Source organism: Rhinoderma darwinii, unplaced genomic scaffold, assembly GCF_050947455.1.
Source record: "Rhinoderma darwinii isolate aRhiDar2 unplaced genomic scaffold, aRhiDar2.hap1 Scaffold_427, whole genome shotgun sequence".
Taxonomy (NCBI): domain Eukaryota; kingdom Metazoa; phylum Chordata; class Amphibia; order Anura; family Rhinodermatidae; genus Rhinoderma; species Rhinoderma darwinii.
In genome coordinates, this window is record NW_027463800.1 from 194945 (window position 1) to 214023 (window position 19079).

At 51.4% G+C, this 19079-nt stretch overlaps 1 protein-coding gene across 1 annotated transcript; it reads right to left on the reverse strand.

The window, feature by feature from the left end:
* Positions 1-660: 660 nt before the first annotated feature.
* On the reverse strand, positions 661-10845 carry LOC142710700 (repressor of RNA polymerase III transcription MAF1 homolog; the record flags this gene model as incomplete). The annotated part of the gene is made up of 4 exons (XM_075848567.1): positions 661-1443; positions 3159-3257; positions 7547-7666; positions 10724-10845. Coding segments are annotated over 4 exons (363 nt in total), but the record flags the coding sequence as incomplete, so codon positions are not given.
* Between the last annotated feature and the right edge of the window lie 8234 nt (positions 10846-19079).

The following is a 19079-nucleotide window of genomic DNA, read 5'->3' on the forward strand; positions in this document are numbered from 1 at the left end:
ATGCCCACGGAAAAAAAGCAGCAAAAACGTTAATAAATGGACCTGCAGTGCGGAATTTAGATCCTCAGCATGTCGAGTTATGCTGCGTTTTCGTTGCTTTTCTGTTGTGGGTTTTCCCCATTGAATTCAACGGGGATGAAAAACCTGCAATAGAAAGAGTGTGGCGACTTGGGGCGGAATCGTAGCGATTCTGCCGCAAAAATCGCAACTCAGGAAAAAAAAAAATATATCACACTTGCCCAGAACTCTCTCCCCCTTCCTGCAGTCCGGCCTCCTGGGATGATGTTGCATCCCACATGAGCTGCAGCCAATCACAGCCTGCAACGTCACCCAGGGAGGCCGGACCACGCGCAGAGAAGAGGGAGGGGCTAAGTATGAATGGAAAGAAGCGTTGTGAAAAAGATAAAGCCACAGTGGAAATCCCGTTTGAAGGACCGCACGATGTGGTGCAGTTTTTCGGACGGAAGGCGCAGCGGGTTCCAGGTCGGATACCCTGCGGAGTATTTACACAGCGTATCCGACCAGTGAGAAACCGGCCTTACAGTATGTAGCCAAAGACTAAAATAAACCGGCCCTGCGTGAAGCAGTCCGCCACCTACCATAGGATTGGGCATCTCGTCCGTCCCCACCAGCCACAGGACTGAAGACATGACAACCGGCCTCATTTTGAAAGAATCTTTAATAATCTGAAGAAAATTACCAATTGCATAAAAAAACTTCTAAAAACACAAACATTCTGCAACCAACACAGTATGCAGAGGAATAGAGAGGACCCCACAAGAAGGAAAGTCACTGCAGCCCGAGGCCAAGCTGTAAATAGACTGACCCCCCAAAACAGCAGCAACGGACTGCGCAGCCTCTACATTCCCAGCCGCGGATATGAGCTCCTCCCCACAGAGCGCAATATATACAGAACACATCGTACATCAGTGCACAAGCAATATCCCATATGTTCACCGCCCAAAAACTGAAGTCTAAAGGCAAAAAGCTTTATACACACAAATATATAGCACCCAGCGCTGCGCTCCTATCACACACGAGACTGTCCAGGGATAGGTTTACAAAAGAAGGGTAGAGATCCTCTATGTACAATCGCCAGCGTCCCTCCACGCGGATCCAACGGCCTCTCAGCTGAGAACGTCTTTATGGCAACGCAGCCCAAATACAACGTCCGAGATCCAAGTTCCTTAAATGTTTCCCGGGTTCTTCATGAGGAGTCCATCCGGTCAACAGCACAACAGGGAGTGAACCTCACCGGGGTCTGTAGACATTCTGAAAGACCACAGGACGACACAGGAAAGTCCAAAGCAAGGCACACGGGAAGGAGGATACAGAGAAGGGAGCGGAGCTCGGAGGCGGATAAACAGCCACAAGCTCAGTCACATTCCAGGGTTGTGCTGGACAGAAAACCTTCAGCCGCTTTAGCTGCACATCATTGAAGGCCTGAAATGAAGACAAACATGTTTAGTGCAGAGAATCTGAAGGGCCCAATGCTGAGAAGTGACCCGAGGGGCAGGTGGGGAGGACGCTACAGAAGTGCCCCGAGGGACAGGTGGGGAGGACTCTACAGAAGTGACCCGAGGGACTGGTGGGGAGGGCTCTACAGAAGTGCCCGGAGGGACTGGTGGGGAGGACTCTACAGAAGTGCCCCGAGGGACTGGTGGGGAGGGCTCTACAGAAGTGCCCTGAGGGACAGGTGGGGAGGACTCTACAGAAGTGACCCGAGGGACTGGTGGGGAGGACTCTACAGAAGTGACCCGAGGGACTGGTGGGGAGGACTCTACAGAAGTGCCCCGAGGGACAGGTGAGGAGGGCTCTACAGAAGTGACCCGAGGGACTGGTGGGGAGGGCTCTACAGAAGTGCCCCGAGGGACAGGTGGGGAGGACTCTACAGAAGTGACCCGAGGGACTGGTGGGGAGGACTCTACAGAAGTGACCCGAGGGACTGGTGGGGAGGACTCTACAGAAGTGACCCGAGGGACTGGTGGGGAGGACTCTACAGAAGTGCCCCGAGGGACAGGTGGGGAGGACTCTACAGAAGTGCCCCGAGGGACAGGTGGGGAGGACTCTACAGAAGTGCCCCGAGGGACTGGTGGGGAGGACTCTACAGAAGTGCCCCGAGGGACTGGTGGGGAGGACTCTACAGAAGTGACCCGAGGGACTGGTGGGGAGGACTCTACAGAAGTGACCCGAGGGACTGGTGGGGAGGACTCTACAGAAGTGACCCGAGGGACTGGTGGGGAGGACTCTACAGAAGTGACCCGAGGGACTGGTGGGGAGGACTCTACAGAAGTGACCCGAGGGACTGGTGGGGAGGACTCTACAGAAGTGACCCGAGGGACTGGTGGGGAGGACTCTACAGAAGTGACCCGAGGGACTGGTGGGGAGGACTCTACAGAAGTGCCCCGAGGGACAGGTGGGGAGGACTCTACAGAAGTGCCCCGAGGGACAGGTGGGGAGGACTCTACAGAAGTGCCCCGAGGGACAGGTGGGGAGGACTCTACAGAAGTGCCCCGAGGGACAGGTGGGGAGGACTCTACAGCCCATGAAGTGACGCTGCACCTCAAATTTCTTCTATTTTTCAGCTCATGCAGTAAAGAAAACAAATATGGTGTAAAGGGGAATTTCATACGAGACTCGATATGTTGTCCGTAATCAATGACAGAGAAGCCCAGGGACGGATATCCAGGCCAGTTCATCATCCAATCAAACACATGACAACCTCTAATGGGAAGGCCGTCAGAAATCGGCTGCTGGGCCTATAACAACTCATCCGGGGCCTCTATTTCTACATTTACAGGAAGCTGCATACAAAAGGGGGGATTCCTCTAGGTGGAATTTATGGAAATCCACAGGGAAGACCCTGCAAAGCGAATTCATAACCTCGTAATATGGCAGATAGTCCCGGCCCGACCACTGGTCTAATGACCCAAAATAACAGCATCATATCTGAATTAGGCCTTAATCAGGGACCGGCCATTCCCAAAAGGAAAACATACACAAGCTGCTAAATACACACACCACATCCTGCTTGTCTCCATTTTAGCAACAGGAGATTTTTTTTCTACATGTCAGAGTAAAAATTAGCTGAAAAACAAATGCATGGCGCCAGCAGGAGACAATAACGAGTATTTACGGGGTAACCTAGAAAGTCGTACCGATCACCTCCAATGTGGCTCAAGTCATCGTCTTCCATTTCCTCTTCAAGGTCCATATCTATCTCGGAACCCACATCAGCCCTCTTATAGGTGTATGCACTGAAAAACATGGACCGGGGGAGACAAAAATGGAAACCAACATCAAGTCCACCGAGTTAAATACATTTGTAAGCGATGAAGAGACGCACAGCCGTGTCCAAAAAGCAAATAAAGCGCAAACCTGAATCCGACACATTCACAACAAGAAGAACATTTCTCCAGTTTGTTTTATTACAGAAAGTAAAGAAAATTAATAATTTGGCTGTTCAAAAAAAAATAGCAGCGCCGTCATTTATCTCTAAAAACTCAAAAATGTCATGTATAAACTTTAAAAAAAAACCTGTCTGAGCTGTCGCTCTCCCACAGTAATATCGGAGCTGTCGCTCTCCCGCAGTAATATCGGAGCTGTCGCTCTCCCGCAGTAATATCTGAGCTGTCGCTTTCCCGCAGTTATATCTGAGCTGTCGCTCTCCCGTAGTGATATCTGAGCTGCCGCTCTCCCGCAGTTATATCTGAGCTGCCGCTCTCCCGCAGTTATATCGGAGCTGTCGCTCTCCCGCAGTTATATCGGAGCTGTCGCTCTCCCGCAGTTATATCGGAGCTGTCGCTCTCCCGCAGTTATATCGGAGCTGTCGCTCTCCCGCAGTAATATCGGAGCTGTCGCTTTCCCGCAGTTATATCTGAGCTGTCGCTCTCCCGCAGTAATATCTGAGCTGTCGCTCTCCCGCAGTTATATCTGAGCTGCCGCTTTCCCGCAGTAATATCTGAGCTGCCGCTCTCCCGCAGTAATATCTGAGCTGTCGCTCTCCCGTAGTGATATCTGAGCTGCCGCTCTCCCGCAGTGATATCTGAGCTGTCGCTCTCCCGCAGTTATATCTGAGCTGTCGCTCTCCCGCAGTGATATCTGAGCTGTCGCTCTCCCGCAGTGATATCTGAGCTGTCGCTCTCCCGCAGTGATATCTGAGCTGCCGCTCTCCCGCAGTGATATCTGAGCGGTCGCTCTCCCAGTAATATCTGAGCTGTCGCTCTCCCGCAGTTATATCTGAGCTGCCGCTCTCCCGCAGTGATATCTGAGCTGCCGCTCTCCTGCAGTGATATCTGAGCTGCCGCTCTCCCGCAGTGATATCTGAGCTGCCGCTCTCCCGCAGTAATATCGGAGCTGTCGCTTTCCCGCAGTTATATCTGAGCTGTCGCTCTCCCGCAGTGATATCTGAGCTGTCGCTCTCCCGCAGTAATATCGGAGCTGTCGCTCTTCCGCAGTAATATCGGAGCTGTCGCTTTTCCGCAGTAATATCTGAGCTGTCGCTCTCCCGCAGTAATATCTGAGCTGTCGCTCTCCCGCAGTTATATCTGAGCTGCCGCTCTCCCGCAGTTATATCTGAGCTGCCGCTCTCCCGCAGTAATATCTGAGCTGTCGCTTTCCTGCAGTAATATCTGAGCAGTCACGTTCCTGCAGGAATATTTGGTGACATCACCGCTGTTTGAGAACTCTTGACATCTGTTACGTGGAGTCCACACCTTCTGCCCCTGTGACCAGGTCTCCAGTCCAGGAAGATGATTGGACGACGCTCCGCGGTTCCTCTGGATTTCTGATGTCACCCCACAAGTTCTCTATGGGATTGAGGTCGGGGGTTGGGCTGCCGCTCCATTCGTTGTTCTCGCACTGCTGCGTTTTGGGTCATTGTCGTGTTTTTGGACATTTTTCTTCGGCGTAGGACAACGTGATCTCCTTAAGTATTTTGATCTATTCAGACTGATCCCTTGTATGTGATAAATAGACCCAGCACCAGGTATGAGACACATCCCCGTGTCTTGATTTTTGCAGCACCTCGCTTTCTGTTTCACCGTGTACTGTGGCCTGTATCCAGTGCTCGGGGGTCGTCTGATTAACTGTCTGCGGCCACTAGACCCGAAAATAACAATTTTGCGTTCATCAGTCGACAACATGTTGCACCGTTTTTCTTTGAGAAGTCAGTTTGTTCCTGGGCAGTTTTGAACCTCTTCAGGACAGGTCTTTTTTGCGGGGAGTTCTTGCTGGTGACTCGACTTCACTTAATAGTCTTGTGATTGGAGCAGATCACCGGAAACTTCACGTCTTCTCATCTTTCTGGAGGTTAGGATTGGCTGAGCCTTTACCATTTTGACTTTTCTTCCATCCATTAGATCAGTAGTTCCGCGCTTCCTTCCCACATCTTTCAGGTTTTGGCGCTTCCTTCCCACATCTTTCAGGTTTTGGCGCTTCCTTCCGAGTCTTTCAGGTTTTGGCGCTCCCTTCCCACATCTTTCAGGTTTTGGCGCTCCCTTCCCACATCTTTCAGGTTTTGGCGCTCCCTTCCCACATCTTTCAGGTTTTGGCGCTTCCTCCCGCGTCTCTCAGGTTATGGCGCTTCCTCCCGCGTCTCTCAGGTTATGGCGCTTCCTCCCGCGTCTCTCAGGTTATGGCGCTTCCTCCCGCGTCTCTCAGGTTATGGCGCTTCCTCCCGCGTCTCTCAGGTTATGGCGCTTCCTCCCGCGTGTCTCAGGTTATGGCGCTTCCTCCCGCGTCTCTCAGGTTATGGCGCTTCCTCCCGCGTCTCTCAGGTTATGGCGCTTCCTCCCGCGTCTCTCAGGTTATGGCGCTTCCTCCCGCGTCTCTCAGGTTATGGCGCTTCCTCCCGCGTCTCTCAGGTTATGGCGCTTCCTCCCGCGTCTCTCAGGTTATGGCGCTTCCTCCCGCGTCTCTCAGGTTATGGCGCTTCCTCCCGCGTCTCTCAGGTTATGGCGCTTCCTCCCGCGTCTCTCAGGTTATGGCGCTTCCTCCCGCGTCTCTCAGGTTATGGCGCTTCCTCCCGCGTCTCTCAGGTTATGGCGCTTCCTCCCGCGTCTCTCAGGTTATGGCGCTTCCTCCCGCGTCTCTCAGGTTATGGCGCTTCCTCCCGCGTCTCTCAGGTTATGGCGCTTCCTCCCGCGTCTCTCAGGTTATGGCGCTTCCTCTTGCGTCTCAGGTTATGGCGCTTCCTCTTGCGTCTCAGGTTATGGCGCTTCCTCCCGCGTCTCAGGTTATGGCGCTTCCTCCCACACGTCTCAGGTTATGGCGCTTCCTCCCGCGTCTCTCAGGTTATGGCGCTTCCTTCCGCGTCTTTCTGGTTTTGACGCTTCCTTCCGTTTTTTTGTTGCCACTTCAAGGCACTTGAGATGATTTTAACAGAGTGGCCAATAATTTGCTGCACTTCTCCAGAGGGTTTTTCCCACTGCAATCAACTTTTGAATCAGTCGGTTTTTCATCAGGACAATGTCTGGAACGTCGCATGTTCCCCAGTATTTGAGAAGGAAACGCCCTATAACCTACATGTGCGACATATACCGCCCTCCGACAACCTTTCACCTGCCCATACATGTGCAGCATGTAATGGGCAGGGCTGCACAAATCCTGGGGCACTTTAAAAAAGTGTCCTTATTTAGTTATCGGCGAGTAATTGGCAAGGGGGCGGGTAACAAGGCTGCGACACTGTCCAATCAGCAACGGACAGTGTCACAGCAAGAGCTGGAGAGAGGAGAGCGCGCACGCTCCCACTCTTCAGGTCTCCGCAGACAAGCTGAACAAGACGAGAGATCACACAGTCCTGTCCTTGTCAGCTGAGGAGTGAGAGCGTGCGCGCACAGCTCCGCTGCTGAGGATACTCCCACTGCCATGGAAAAGAGGAAGAATTCACATTTTTCTCCACTTCGGTTCCGTGGTGGAGCTGCGCACGCACGCTCTCTCTCTCTCCAGCTCTTGCTGTGACACGGTCCAATCCGCTACGGACAGTGATGTTACACAACCGCTTGCCAATTACACGCCGCATTGACAGTTCTTGGGGTTAGTTAAATATTGGGCGCCAAACATAACGGCACCGATATCTAAACAACGGAGAAACATAGGTTTGTTTTTTTTATAGTGAGACAGAGTTTGCACAGCCCTGCCCGTTACATGCTGCACGTGTATGGGCAGGTGAAAGGATCTCTTTAAATAAGGGCCAAAATGAACCCCTGTTATTCCTCAGTATGAAGGACTTCACAATAATCGCAGTGAGTTACATTGGTGAACAATTAATGATTCAGTTCCTCAGAACGAGCAGCTCGCACGTCCGAATTGTTGGCTTTGCTTTTTCTTCTGCACTTACAAGTCAATTATCTGCTATGTAGAAATATGACTTCACCAAAAATCTTCATTTATCAGGTTAACCATGTTGGACTGCTAGTTGTTTTATGTTTTGTTAACACTACTGTACGTGTGTGGCAGGACTGCAGCGATATAAGCCCTGTCTATGGTAGGAGTCCGCAAAGTCTCCCTATAAACACCCTGCTGTGAAAAGCTCCACATCCATTACCTGATCGAGCGGCAGGTGAAGAACACGATTCTCTTCAGCTTCTTATTGTAGAAGAAATAGTTGAAGGACCACAAGCTCCCGTCCTCCCCAAAGGGATCAGAGTCCAGATCAGGGTTGTAGCTGTCATGAGAGAAGAACAACACGGTGACCAGAGCAGGCACAACAGGGAGACGCCTCTCATCATCTCTCACCTGACTGGGGCCGTGTTTTGTAGGACATGGTCACACATACGATTGTTTGGTCACCAGGGAGCTCCCTGCACCAGTTCCCCATAAAGCCTGAACATAAATCTGTAGTGAACCTTCAATGAGATCAGTGTCAGTAGCCTGGACTGAACGCTCACAGCGGACAGGGGGCGCTCCAGACTTTACCTTCAGTGACTGCTACAGGTCCGAGGCTAGACAATCCGATGGTACGCTACATTCTTATTTTCAGATCCTCTTTCCCTGGTTCGTTCTGACTGCGGCCTCTCATCTTAAAAGGACACATTCACCCGGCTTTCCTAGGTAACCCCCCCCCCCCCATTGTTCAGTGCCTGAGAAACGAGGTCCTTTACTATAAGCGTGCTAGTACAGTTCTTCTGCGATTACTATTTAATTTTTCTGCACTGACCCTGCTAGAACTTGACCATCCCTGTCTGTCCTGACCTTTTTGCCTGTTTATCGGGCTGACCTCCGGCTCGGCTGGCCTCCGGCTCGGCTGGCCTGGAGTGACCATCTGCCTCCTTGGACTGGATCCTGTATCTGTCTGCGCCATTGAGTCCTGCCTGTCTACATCAGGAATTGCCAACTCTGGGGGACTACTCTGGGGGTAGCAATCAAGTCCACATCGTCGTACGGAGGTAAAAGGGTGAACACCTAGCATACCCGTAGACTCCACTCCCCCGTTTAGCCCTATGATATCACCGCGGGGGTCCACAGCATCCTCTGTTGGCCATCATTGTGTGTCACCAGATTCTGAGAGCCATAGCTTTATTTTTCCATTGATTGAGCGGTATAAGAGCAGGTTTTTGCTGGGTGAGCCATAGTTAGGATTTCTACCAGTTTGGGGTACATAAGACTTTTTGATCACCGTTCACCCGGTAAAGAATCTTGTATTAAAACAGCTCAGACTTTCACGGACTCGTCGTTACCAGTTGTGTTATGTTATTTTACATTACTTTAAGGGAAAATGGGAAAAGGTTTTTTTTCTGTCAACGTTTAATTTCTTTTTATACATTTTAATCGTTGAATCACTGGTGCAAGATACCACAATACTAATTGCAGTATATTGTGTTGTGTACCGGTTCCTATCAAGCTCTGCCAGATAGGAGCACAAAGATGGCAGACGTTCATCATGCTCCCAGGCTGCCATGACAACCATCTGCACCCCACGTTTGCAAGTTGTGGGGGGGGGAGTTGGCTGTCAGAGTAGAGCGCCGGCACAGTTACAATGGAAGATCTAAGCCACGGTCCCTACCACTTGGGAAGCTCTGCCGGTCCGCACCAAGGATGAACTGGCAGGTCGGGATCCGTCCAGCTCCAGCAGTAGAAGAGGTCTCTTTCCACGGATGGAGAATTATTGCCGAAAACCATTCACCTGGTTAACAAAAAAACCTCATCTGCATGTGAGTGGGAAGACTCAATCATCAACAAAACTTCTTTCTATGTTTTGAAAAATTCCCTTAGTCCTCTTCTCCCGGGCCCTGCCTGGTTATGGAGACCTTCTCCAGTTATAGATGGGACTTCTGGTCTGATAACCCGTTTGGGTAAAACTTGCCACCAATGTCTCGCTGTCATTCGACCGCCTAGTTGTCGACCTGTGGAACAAGATTTAGACAGTTTGCCGAAACCTTACTCCATGTACCCTGCTTCTACCCACAGGCCTTACGGCATTGCCACCGAATGGATACCCAATGTCACTCCACCTCGCTGTAGGGTATATTCACGGTCTATTCTTGAAACTGAAGCGGTCGCACTACATCAAAGACAATCTGTAGAGGGGGGGGGGGTCATTTGCAGATCGTCCTCTGCCAGAGCTGGCTTCCTTTTTATAGAGAGGAGAGTATATTACAGCCCTGTAGAGACCAACGGGGGCACAACAAATATCCTCTGCCATTAACTACCAAGCTTTTTCTCCAACTACAGGGAGCGAATATATTCACCAGGTGGGATTTATATTGTGCATAAAATGTCACTGGAATCCGTGAAGGGAATGAGTGGAAAACTGAATCTAATGCCAGAGACGGACACGGAGTGTTTGGCTCTGCCCGTCTGTCCTGACCTTTTCATCTATGGGTTTTCCAAGAATTTGTCAATGACATTTTCAGAGGTCCCCTGAACAGTTGTGAGGTGGTAGCTTTGGATGATATTCTCGTTTTCTCCCCAGATCTCTGCGCTCGCAGCATCTCAGGGGGAACCATCTTCACGCCAAGCATTAAATCCAGTTTACTTTTTCTGTTCTACAATCTTTCATCAAGGTCTTCAAGTGGATCCAACTAAATTATCTGCAGTGCTCAATGACTCCAAAATCATAAAAATCATGGTTTGTCTTTATCATCGACAATTCTGAACTTACTAAAATAGGTAAAGACTAAAACTCCAGAGGCCGACAAAGCGATCCCCAGCCTGAAACAAGCTCCTCAGCTCTCCAAAGACCAGATCCCAACAATCCTGTTCTGGAAGTGGGTGCCTAGTCAGGGGGAGGGGGGGCAGTTCTCGCTCAGAAAGGAGAGAGGAAGGTAAAGCCCTTTCCTGTGGCGGAGAAATGATGGCACCGGTGTTCCTCCTGCTGTACAGTGATCCGGGTCGTAGTGGACGGTTCTCGAAGATGCCGCACTTCATTCCACTACTCGTCGGACCGTTCTCTTCATTGAACATATTTTTTCTGCATGGATGAAAGGGTGAACACCTAGAAATCCCTTAGACTCCACTCCCCGGTATAACCCTATACCAAATCCACAGATAATACAGAGAGTTCCCAGCATTCTCTATCGCCCGTGACATAAAACCTGCACCAATCCCTCCACATTATACTGAAGAACAGATCTGATCACCAAGCCAAGCTTTCAGGCCTCCACTGATCTGGGCTTTACACGGATGGTCATTGATTTCAAGGAGTGCAGAAACGAGGACTCAACCAACCAGCAAGTCCAGAGGACCATTAGGGAACTTATTCCAAACCATTTAAATTTCATACCTATAAATGTCACACTCCGACAGGCAGATCTCTTCATCCACAGCGTCCCACAGATCAGGCTTCAAGGAGGTGAAATCCTCACCCAGAGCAGACACCAGGCTGCTATTCACCGCATTCACCACCTGAGGGCGACACATACCAGTTAAGTAATGAATGCGTAGCGAACACGATAATTAGCTCCATAAATCAGTAAATACGAATATATTAAAACTTTGTAATGTTATTAGAAGACAATGTCACCTCCCAGCAGCCTGTACCCCCTCTCCTGCCTGCAGCCTCTCTGTAATATATGTTATTAGAGGACAGTGTCACCTCCTCACCTTCCAGCAGCCTGTACCCCTCTCCTGCCTGCAGCCTCTGTAATATATGTTATTAGAGGACAGTGTCACCTCCTCACCTTCCAGCAGCCTGTACCCCTCTCCTGCCTGCAGCCTCTCTGTAATATATGTTATTAGAGGCCAGTGTCACCTCCTCACCTTCCAGAAGCCTGTACCCCCTCTCCTGCCTGCAGCTTCTGTAATATATGTTATTAGAGGACAGTGTCACCTCCTCACCTTCCAGCAGCCTGTACCCCCTCTCCTGCCTGCAGCCTCTCTGTAATATATGTTATTAGAGGCCAGTGTCTCCTCCTCACCTTCCAGCAGCCTGTACCCCTCTCCTGCCTGCAGCCTCTCTGTAATATATGTTATTAGAGGACAGTGTCATCTCCTCACCTTCCAGCAGCCTGTACCCCCTCTCCTGCCTGCAGCCTCTGTAATATATGTTATTAGAGGACAGTGTCACCTCCTCACCTTCCAGCAGCCTGTACCCCCTCTCCTGCCTGCAGCCTCTGTAATATATGTTATTAGAGGACAGTGTCACCTCCTCACCTTCCAGCAGCCTGTACCCCTCTCCTGCCTGCAGCCTCTGTAATATATGTTATTAGAGGACAGTGTCACCCACTCACCTTCCAGCAGCCTGTACCCCCTCTCCTGCCTGCAGCCTCTGTAATATATGTTATTAGAGGACAGTGTCATCTCCTCACCTTCCAGCAGCCTGTACCCCCTCTCCTGCCTGCAGCCTCTGTAATATATGTTATTAGAGGACAGTGTCACCTCCTCACCTTCCAGCAGCCTGTACCCCTCTCCTGCCTGCAGCATCTCTGTAATATATGTTATTAGAGGACAGTGTCACCCCCTCACCTTCCAGCAGCCTGTACCCCCTCTCCTGCCTGCAGCCTCTGTAATATATGTTATTAGAGGACAGTGTCACCTCCTCACCTTCCAGCAGCCTGTACCCCTCTCCTGCCTGCAGCCTCTGTAATATATGTTATTAGAGGACAGTGTCATCTCCTCACCTTCCAGCAGCCTGTACCCCCTCTCCTGCCTGCAGCCTCTGTAATATATGTTATTAGAGGACAGTGTCACCTCCTCACCTTCCAGCAGCCTGTACCCCTCTCCTGCCTGCAGCCTCTGTAATATATGTTATTAGAGGACAGTGTCACCTCCTCACCTTCCAGCAGCCTGTACCCCTCTCCTGCCTGCAGCCTCTCTGTAATATATGTTATTAGAGGACAGTGTCACCCCCTCACCTTCCAGCAGCCTGTACCCCTCTCCTGCCTGCAGCCTCTGTAATATATGTTATTAGAGGACAGTGTCCCCTCCTCACCTTCCAGCAGCCTGTACCCCCTCTCCTGCCTGCAGCCTCTCTGTAATATATGTTATTAGAGGACAGTGTCACCTCCTCACCTTCCAGCAGCCTGTACCCCTCTCCTGCCTGCAGCCTCTGTAATATATGTTATTAGAGGACAGTGTCCCCTCCTCACCTTCCAGCAGCCTGTACCCCTCTCCTGCCTGCAGCCTCTGTAATATATGTTATTAGAGGACAGTGTCATCTCCTCACCTTCCAGCAGCCTGTACCCCCTCTCCTGCCTGCAGCCTCTCTGTAATATATGTTATTAGAGGACAGTGTCACCCCCTCACCTTCCAGCAGCCTGTACCCCCTCTCCTGCCTGCAGCCTCTGTAATATATGTTATTAGAGGACAGTGTCATCTCCTCACCTTCCAGCAGCCTGTACCCCCTCTCCTGCCTGCAGCCTCTGTAATATATGTTATTAGAGGACAGTGTCACCTCCTCACCTTCCAGCAGCCTGTACCCCCTCTCCTGCCTGCAGCCTCTGTAATATATGTTATTAGAGGACAGTGTCCCCTCCTCACCTTCCAGCAGCCTGTACCCCCTCTCCTGCCTGCAGCCTCTCTGTAATATATGTTATTAGAGGACAGTGTCACCTCCTCACCTTCCAGCAGCCTGTACCCCTCTCCTGCCTGCAGCCTCTGTAATATATGTTATTAGAGGACAGTGTCCCCTCCTCACCTTCCAGCAGCCTGTACCCCCTCTCCTGCCTGCAGCCTCTCTGTAATATATGTTATTAGAGGACAGTGTCACCTCCTCACCTTCCAGCAGCCTGTACCCCTCTCCTGCCTGCAGCCTCTGTAATATATGTTATTAGAGGACAGTGTCCCCTCCTCACCTTCCAGCAGCCTGTACCCCCTCTCCTGCCTGCAGCCTCTCTGTAATATATGTTATTAGAGGACAGTGTCACCCCCTCACCTTCCAGCAGCCTGTACCCCTCTCCTGCCTGCAGCCTCTGTAATATATGTTATTAGAGGACAGTGTCACCTCCTCACCTTCCAGCAGCCTGTACCCCCTCTCCTGCCTGCAGCCTCTGTAATATATGTTATTAGAGGACAGTGTCATCTCCTCACCTTCCAGCAGCCTGTACCCCCTCTCCTGCCTGCAGCCTCTCTGTAATATATGTTATTAGAGGACAGTGTCACCCCCTCACCTTCCAGCAGCCTGTACCCCCTCTCCTGCCTGCAGCCTCTGTAATATATGTTATTAGAGGACAGTGTCATCTCCTCACCTTCCAGCAGCCTGTACCCCCTCTCCTGCCTGCAGCCTCTGTAATATATGTTATTAGAGGACAGTGTCACCTCCTCACCTTCCAGCAGCCTGTACCCCCTCTCCTGCCTGCAGCCTCTGTAATATATGTTATTAGAGGACAGTGTCACCTCCTCACCTTCCAGCAGCCTGTACCCCCTCTCCTGCCTGCAGCCCCTGTAATATATGTTATTAGAGGTCAGTGTCATCTCCTCACCTTCCAGCAGCCTGTACCCCCTCTCCTGCCTGCAGCCTCTGTAATATATGTTATTAGAGGACAGTGTCATCTCCTCACCTTCCAGCAGCCTGTACCCCTCTCCTGCCTGCAGCCCCTGTAATATATGTTATTAGAGGACAGTGTCACCTCCTCACCTTCCAGCAGCCTGTACCCCCTCTCCTGCCTGCAGCCTCTGTAATATATGTTATTAGAGGACAGTGTCACCTCCTCACCTTCCAGCAGCCTGTACCCCTCTCCTGCCTGCAGCCTCTCTGTAATATATGTTATTAGAGGACAGTGTCACCTCCTCACCTTCCAGCAGCCTGTACCCCTCTCCTGCCTGCAGTCTCTCTGTAATATATGTTATTAGAGGACAGTGTCACCTCCTCACCTTCCAGCAGCCTGTACCCCCTCTCCTGCCTGCAGCCTCTCTGTAATATATGTTATTAGAGGACAGTGTCACCTCCTCACCTTCCAGCAGCCTGTACCCCTCTCCTGCCTGCAGCCTCTGTAATATATGTTATTAGAGGACAGTGTCACCTCCTCACCTTCCAGCAGCCTGTACCCCCCTCCTGCCTGCAGCCTCTGTAATATATGTTATTAGAGGACAGTGTCACCTCCTCACCTTCCAGCAGCCTGTACCCCCTCTCCTGCCTGCAGCCTCTGTAATATATGTTATTAGAGGACAGTGTCACCTCCTCACCTTCCAGCAGCCTGTACCCCCTCTCCTGCCTGCAGCCTCTGTAATATATGTTATTAGAGGACAGTGTCACCTCCTCACCTTCCAGCAGCCTGTACCCCTCTCCTGCCTGCAGCCTCTCTGTAATATATGTTATTAGAGGACAGTGTCACCCCCTCACCTTCCAGCAGCCTGTACCCCTCTCCTGCCTGCAGCCCCTGTAATATATGTTATTAGAGGACAGTGTCACCCCCTCACCTTCCAGCAGCCTGTACCCCCTCTCCTGCCTGCAGCCTCTGTAATATATGTTATTAGAGGACAGTGTCATCTCCTCACCTTCCAGCAGCCTGTACCCCCTCTCCTGCCTGCAGCCTCTGTAATATATGTTATTAGAGGACAGTGTCACCCCCTCACCTTCCAGCAGCCTGTACCCCCTCTCCTGCCTGCAGCCTCTGTAATATATGTTATTAGAGGACAGTGTCACCTCCTCACCTTCCAGCAGCCTGTACCCCCTCTCCTGCCTGCAGCCTCTGTAATATATGTTATTAGAGGACAGTGTCACCCCCTCACCTTCCAGCAGCCTGTACCCCCTCTCCTGCCTGCAGCCTCTGTAATATATGTTATTAGAGGACAGTGTCACCTCCTCACCTTCCAGCAGCCTGTACCCCCTCTCCTGCCTGCAGCCTCCCTGTAATATATGTTATTAGAGGACAGTGTCACCTCCTCACCTTCCAGCAGCCTGTACCCCTCTCCTGCCTGCAGCCTCTGTAATATATGTTATTAGAGGACAGTGTCACCTCCTCACCTTCCAGCAGCCTGTACCCCCTCTCCTGCCTGCAGCCTCTGTAATATATGTTATTAGAGGACAGTGTCACCTCCTCACCTTCCAGCAGCCTGTACCCCCTCTCCTGCCTGCAGCCTCTGTAATATATGTTATTAGAGGACAGTGTCACCCCCTCACCTTCCAGCAGCCTGTACCCCTCTCCTGCCTGCAGCCTCTCTGTAATATATGTTATTAGAGGACAGTGTCATCTCCTCACCTTCCAGCAGCCTGTACCCCTCTCCTGCCTGCAGCCTCTGTAATATATGTTATTAGAGGACAGTGTCCCCTCCTCACCTTCCAGCAGCCTGTACCCCCTCTCCTGCCTGCAGCCTCTGTAATATATGTTATTAGAGGACAGTGTCACCCCCTCACCTTCCAGCAGCCTGTACCCCTCTCCTGCCTGCAGCCTCTGTAATATATGTTATTAGAGGACAGTGTCACCTCCTCACCTTCCAGCAGCCTGTACCCCCTCTCCTGCCTGCAGCCTCTGTAATATATGTTATTAGAGGACAGTGTCACCCCCTCACCTTCCAGCAGCCTGTACCCCCTCTCCTGCCTGCAGCCTCTGTAATATATGTTATTAGAGGACAGTGTCACCCCCTCACCTTCCAGCAGCCTGTACCCCCCTCTCCTGCCTGCAGCCTCTGTAATATGTGTTATTAGAGGACAGTGTCTCCTCCTCACCTTCCAGCAGCCTGTACCCCTCTCCTGCCTGCAGCCTCTCTGTAATATATGTTATTAGAGGACAGTGTCACCTCCTCACCTTCCAGCAGCCTGTACCCCCTCTCCTGCCTGCAGCCTCTGTAATATATGTTATTAGAGGACAGTGTCACCTCCTCACCTTCCAGCAGCCTGTACCCCCTCTCCTGCCTGCAGCCTCTGTAATATATGTTATTAGAGGACAGTGTCATCTCCTCACCTTCCAGCAGCCTGTACCCCTCTCCTGCCTGCAGCCTCTGTAATATATGTTATTAGAGGACAGTGTCACCCCCTCACCTTCCAGCAGCCTGTACCCCCTCTCCTGCCTGCAGCCTCTCTGTAATATATGTTATTAGAGGACAGTGTCACCTCCTCACCTTCCAGCAGCCTGTACCCCTCTCCTGCCTGCAGCCTCTGTAATATATGTTATTAGAGGACAGTGTCACCTCCTCACCTTCCAGCAGCCTGTACCCCCTCTCCTGCCTGCAGCCTCTCTGTAATATATGTTATTAGAGGACAGTGTCACCTCCTCACCTTCCAGCAGCCTGTACCCCCTCTCCTGCCTGCAGCCTCTCTGTAATATATGTTATTAGAGGACAGTGTCACCTCCTCACCTTCCAGCAGCCTGTACCCCCTCTCCTGCCTGCAGCCTCTGTAATATATGTTATTAGAGGACAGTGTCACCTCCTCACCTTCCAGCAGCCTGTACCCCCTCACCTTCCAGCAGCCTCTGTAATATATGTTATTAGAGGACAGTGTCACCTCCTCACCTTCCAGCAGCCTGTACCCCCTCACCTTCCAGCAGCCTCTGTAATATATGTTATTAGAGGACAGTGTCACCTCCTCACCTTCCAGCAGCCTGTACCCCTCTCCTGCCTGCAGCCTCTCTGTAATATATGTTATTAGAGGACAGTGTCATCTCCTTACCTTCCAGCAGCCTGTACCCCCTCTCCTGCCTGCAGCCTCTGTAATATATGTTATTAGAGGACAGTGTCACCCCCTCACCTTCCAGCAGCCTGTACCCCCTCTCCTGCCTGCAGCCTCTCTGTAATATATGTTATTAGAGGACAGTGTCCCCTCCTCACCTTCCAGCAGCCTGTACCCCCTCTCCTGCCTGCAGCCTCTCTGTAATATATGTTATTAGAGGACAGTGTCACCTCCTCACCTTCCAGCAGCCTGTACCCCCTCTCCTGCCTGCAGCCTCTGTAATATATGTTATTAGAGGACAGTGTCACCTCCTCACCTTCCAGCAGCCTGTACCCCCTCACCTTCCAGCAGCCTCTGTAATATATGTTATTAGAGGACAGTGTCACCTCCTCACCTTCCAGCAGCCTGTACCCCCTCACCTTCCAGCAGCCTCTGTAATATATGTTATTAGAGGACAGTGTCACCTCCTCACCTTCCAGCAGCCTGTACCCCTCTCCTGCCTGCAGCCTCTCTGTAATATATGTTATTAGAGGACAGTGTCATCTCCTTACCTTCCAGCAGCCTGTACCCCCTCTCCTGCCTGCAGCCTCTGTAATATATGTTATTAGAGGACAGTGTCACCCCCTCACCTTCCAGCAGCCTGTACCCCCTCTCCTGCCTGCAGCCTCTCTGTAATATATGTTATTAGAGGACAGTGTCCCCTCCTCACCTTCCAGCAGCCTGTACCCCCTCTCCTGCCTGCAGCCTCTGTAATATATGTTATTAGAGGACAGTGTCACCCCCTCACCTTCCAGCAGCCTGTACCCCCTCTCCTGCCTGCAGCCTCTGTAATATATGTTATTAGAGGACAGTGTCACCTCCTCACCTTCCAGCAGCCTGTACCCCCTCTCCTGCCTGCAGCCTCTGTAATATATGTTATTAGAGGACAGTGTCACCTCCTCACCTTCCAGCAGCCTGTACCCCTCTCCTGCCTGCAGCCTCTGTAATATATGTTATTAGAGGACAGTGTCACCTCCTCACCTTCCAGCAGCCTGTACCCCTCTCCTGCCTGCAGCCTCTGTAATATATGTTATTAGAGGACAGTGTCACCTCCTCATCTTCCAGCAGCCTGTACCCCCTCTCCTGCCTGCAGCCTCTCTGTAATATATGTTATTAGAGGACAGTGTCACCTCCTCACCTTCCAGCAGCCTGTACCCCCTCTCCTGCCTGCAGCCTCTGTAATATATGTTATTAGAGGACAGTGTCACCTCCTCACCTTCCAGCAGCCTGTACCCCCTCTCCTGCCTGCAGCCTCTGTAATATATGTTATTAGAGGACAGTGTCACCCCCTCACCTTCCAGCAGCCTGTACCCCCTCTCCTGCCTGCAGCCTCTGTAATATATGTTATTAGAGGACAGTGTCACCTCCTCACCTTCCAGCAGCCTGTACCCCTCTCCTGCCTGCAGCCTCTGTAATATATGTTATTAGAGGACAGTGTCACCTCCTCACCTTCCAGCAGCCTGTACCCCCTCTCCTGCCTGCAGCCTCTGTAATATATGTTATTAGAGGACAGTGTCACCCCCTCACCTTCCAGCAGCCTGTACCCCTCTCCTGCCTGCAGCCTCTGTAATATATGTTATTAGAGGACAGTGTCACCCCTCACCTTCCAGCAGCCTGTACCCCCTCTCCTGCCTGCAGCCTCTGTAATATATGTTATTAGAGGACAGTGTCACCTCCTCACCTTCCAGCAGCCTGTACCTCCTCTCCTGCCTGCAGCCTCTGTAATATATGTTATTAGAGGACAGTGTCACCCCCCTCACCTTCCAGCAGCCTGTACCCCCTCTCCTGCCTGCAGCCTCTGTAATATATGTTATTAGAGGACAGTGTCACCTCCTCACCTTCCAGCAGCCTGTACCCCCTCTCCTGCCTGCAGCCTCTGTAATATATGTTATTAGAGGACAGTGTCCCCTCCTCACCTTCCAGCAGCCTGTACCCCCTCTCCTGCCTGCAGCCTCTCTGTAATATATGTTATTAGAGGACAGTGTCACCTCCTCACCTTCCAGCAGCCTGTACCCCTCTCCTGCCTGCAGCCTCTGTAATATATGTTATTAGA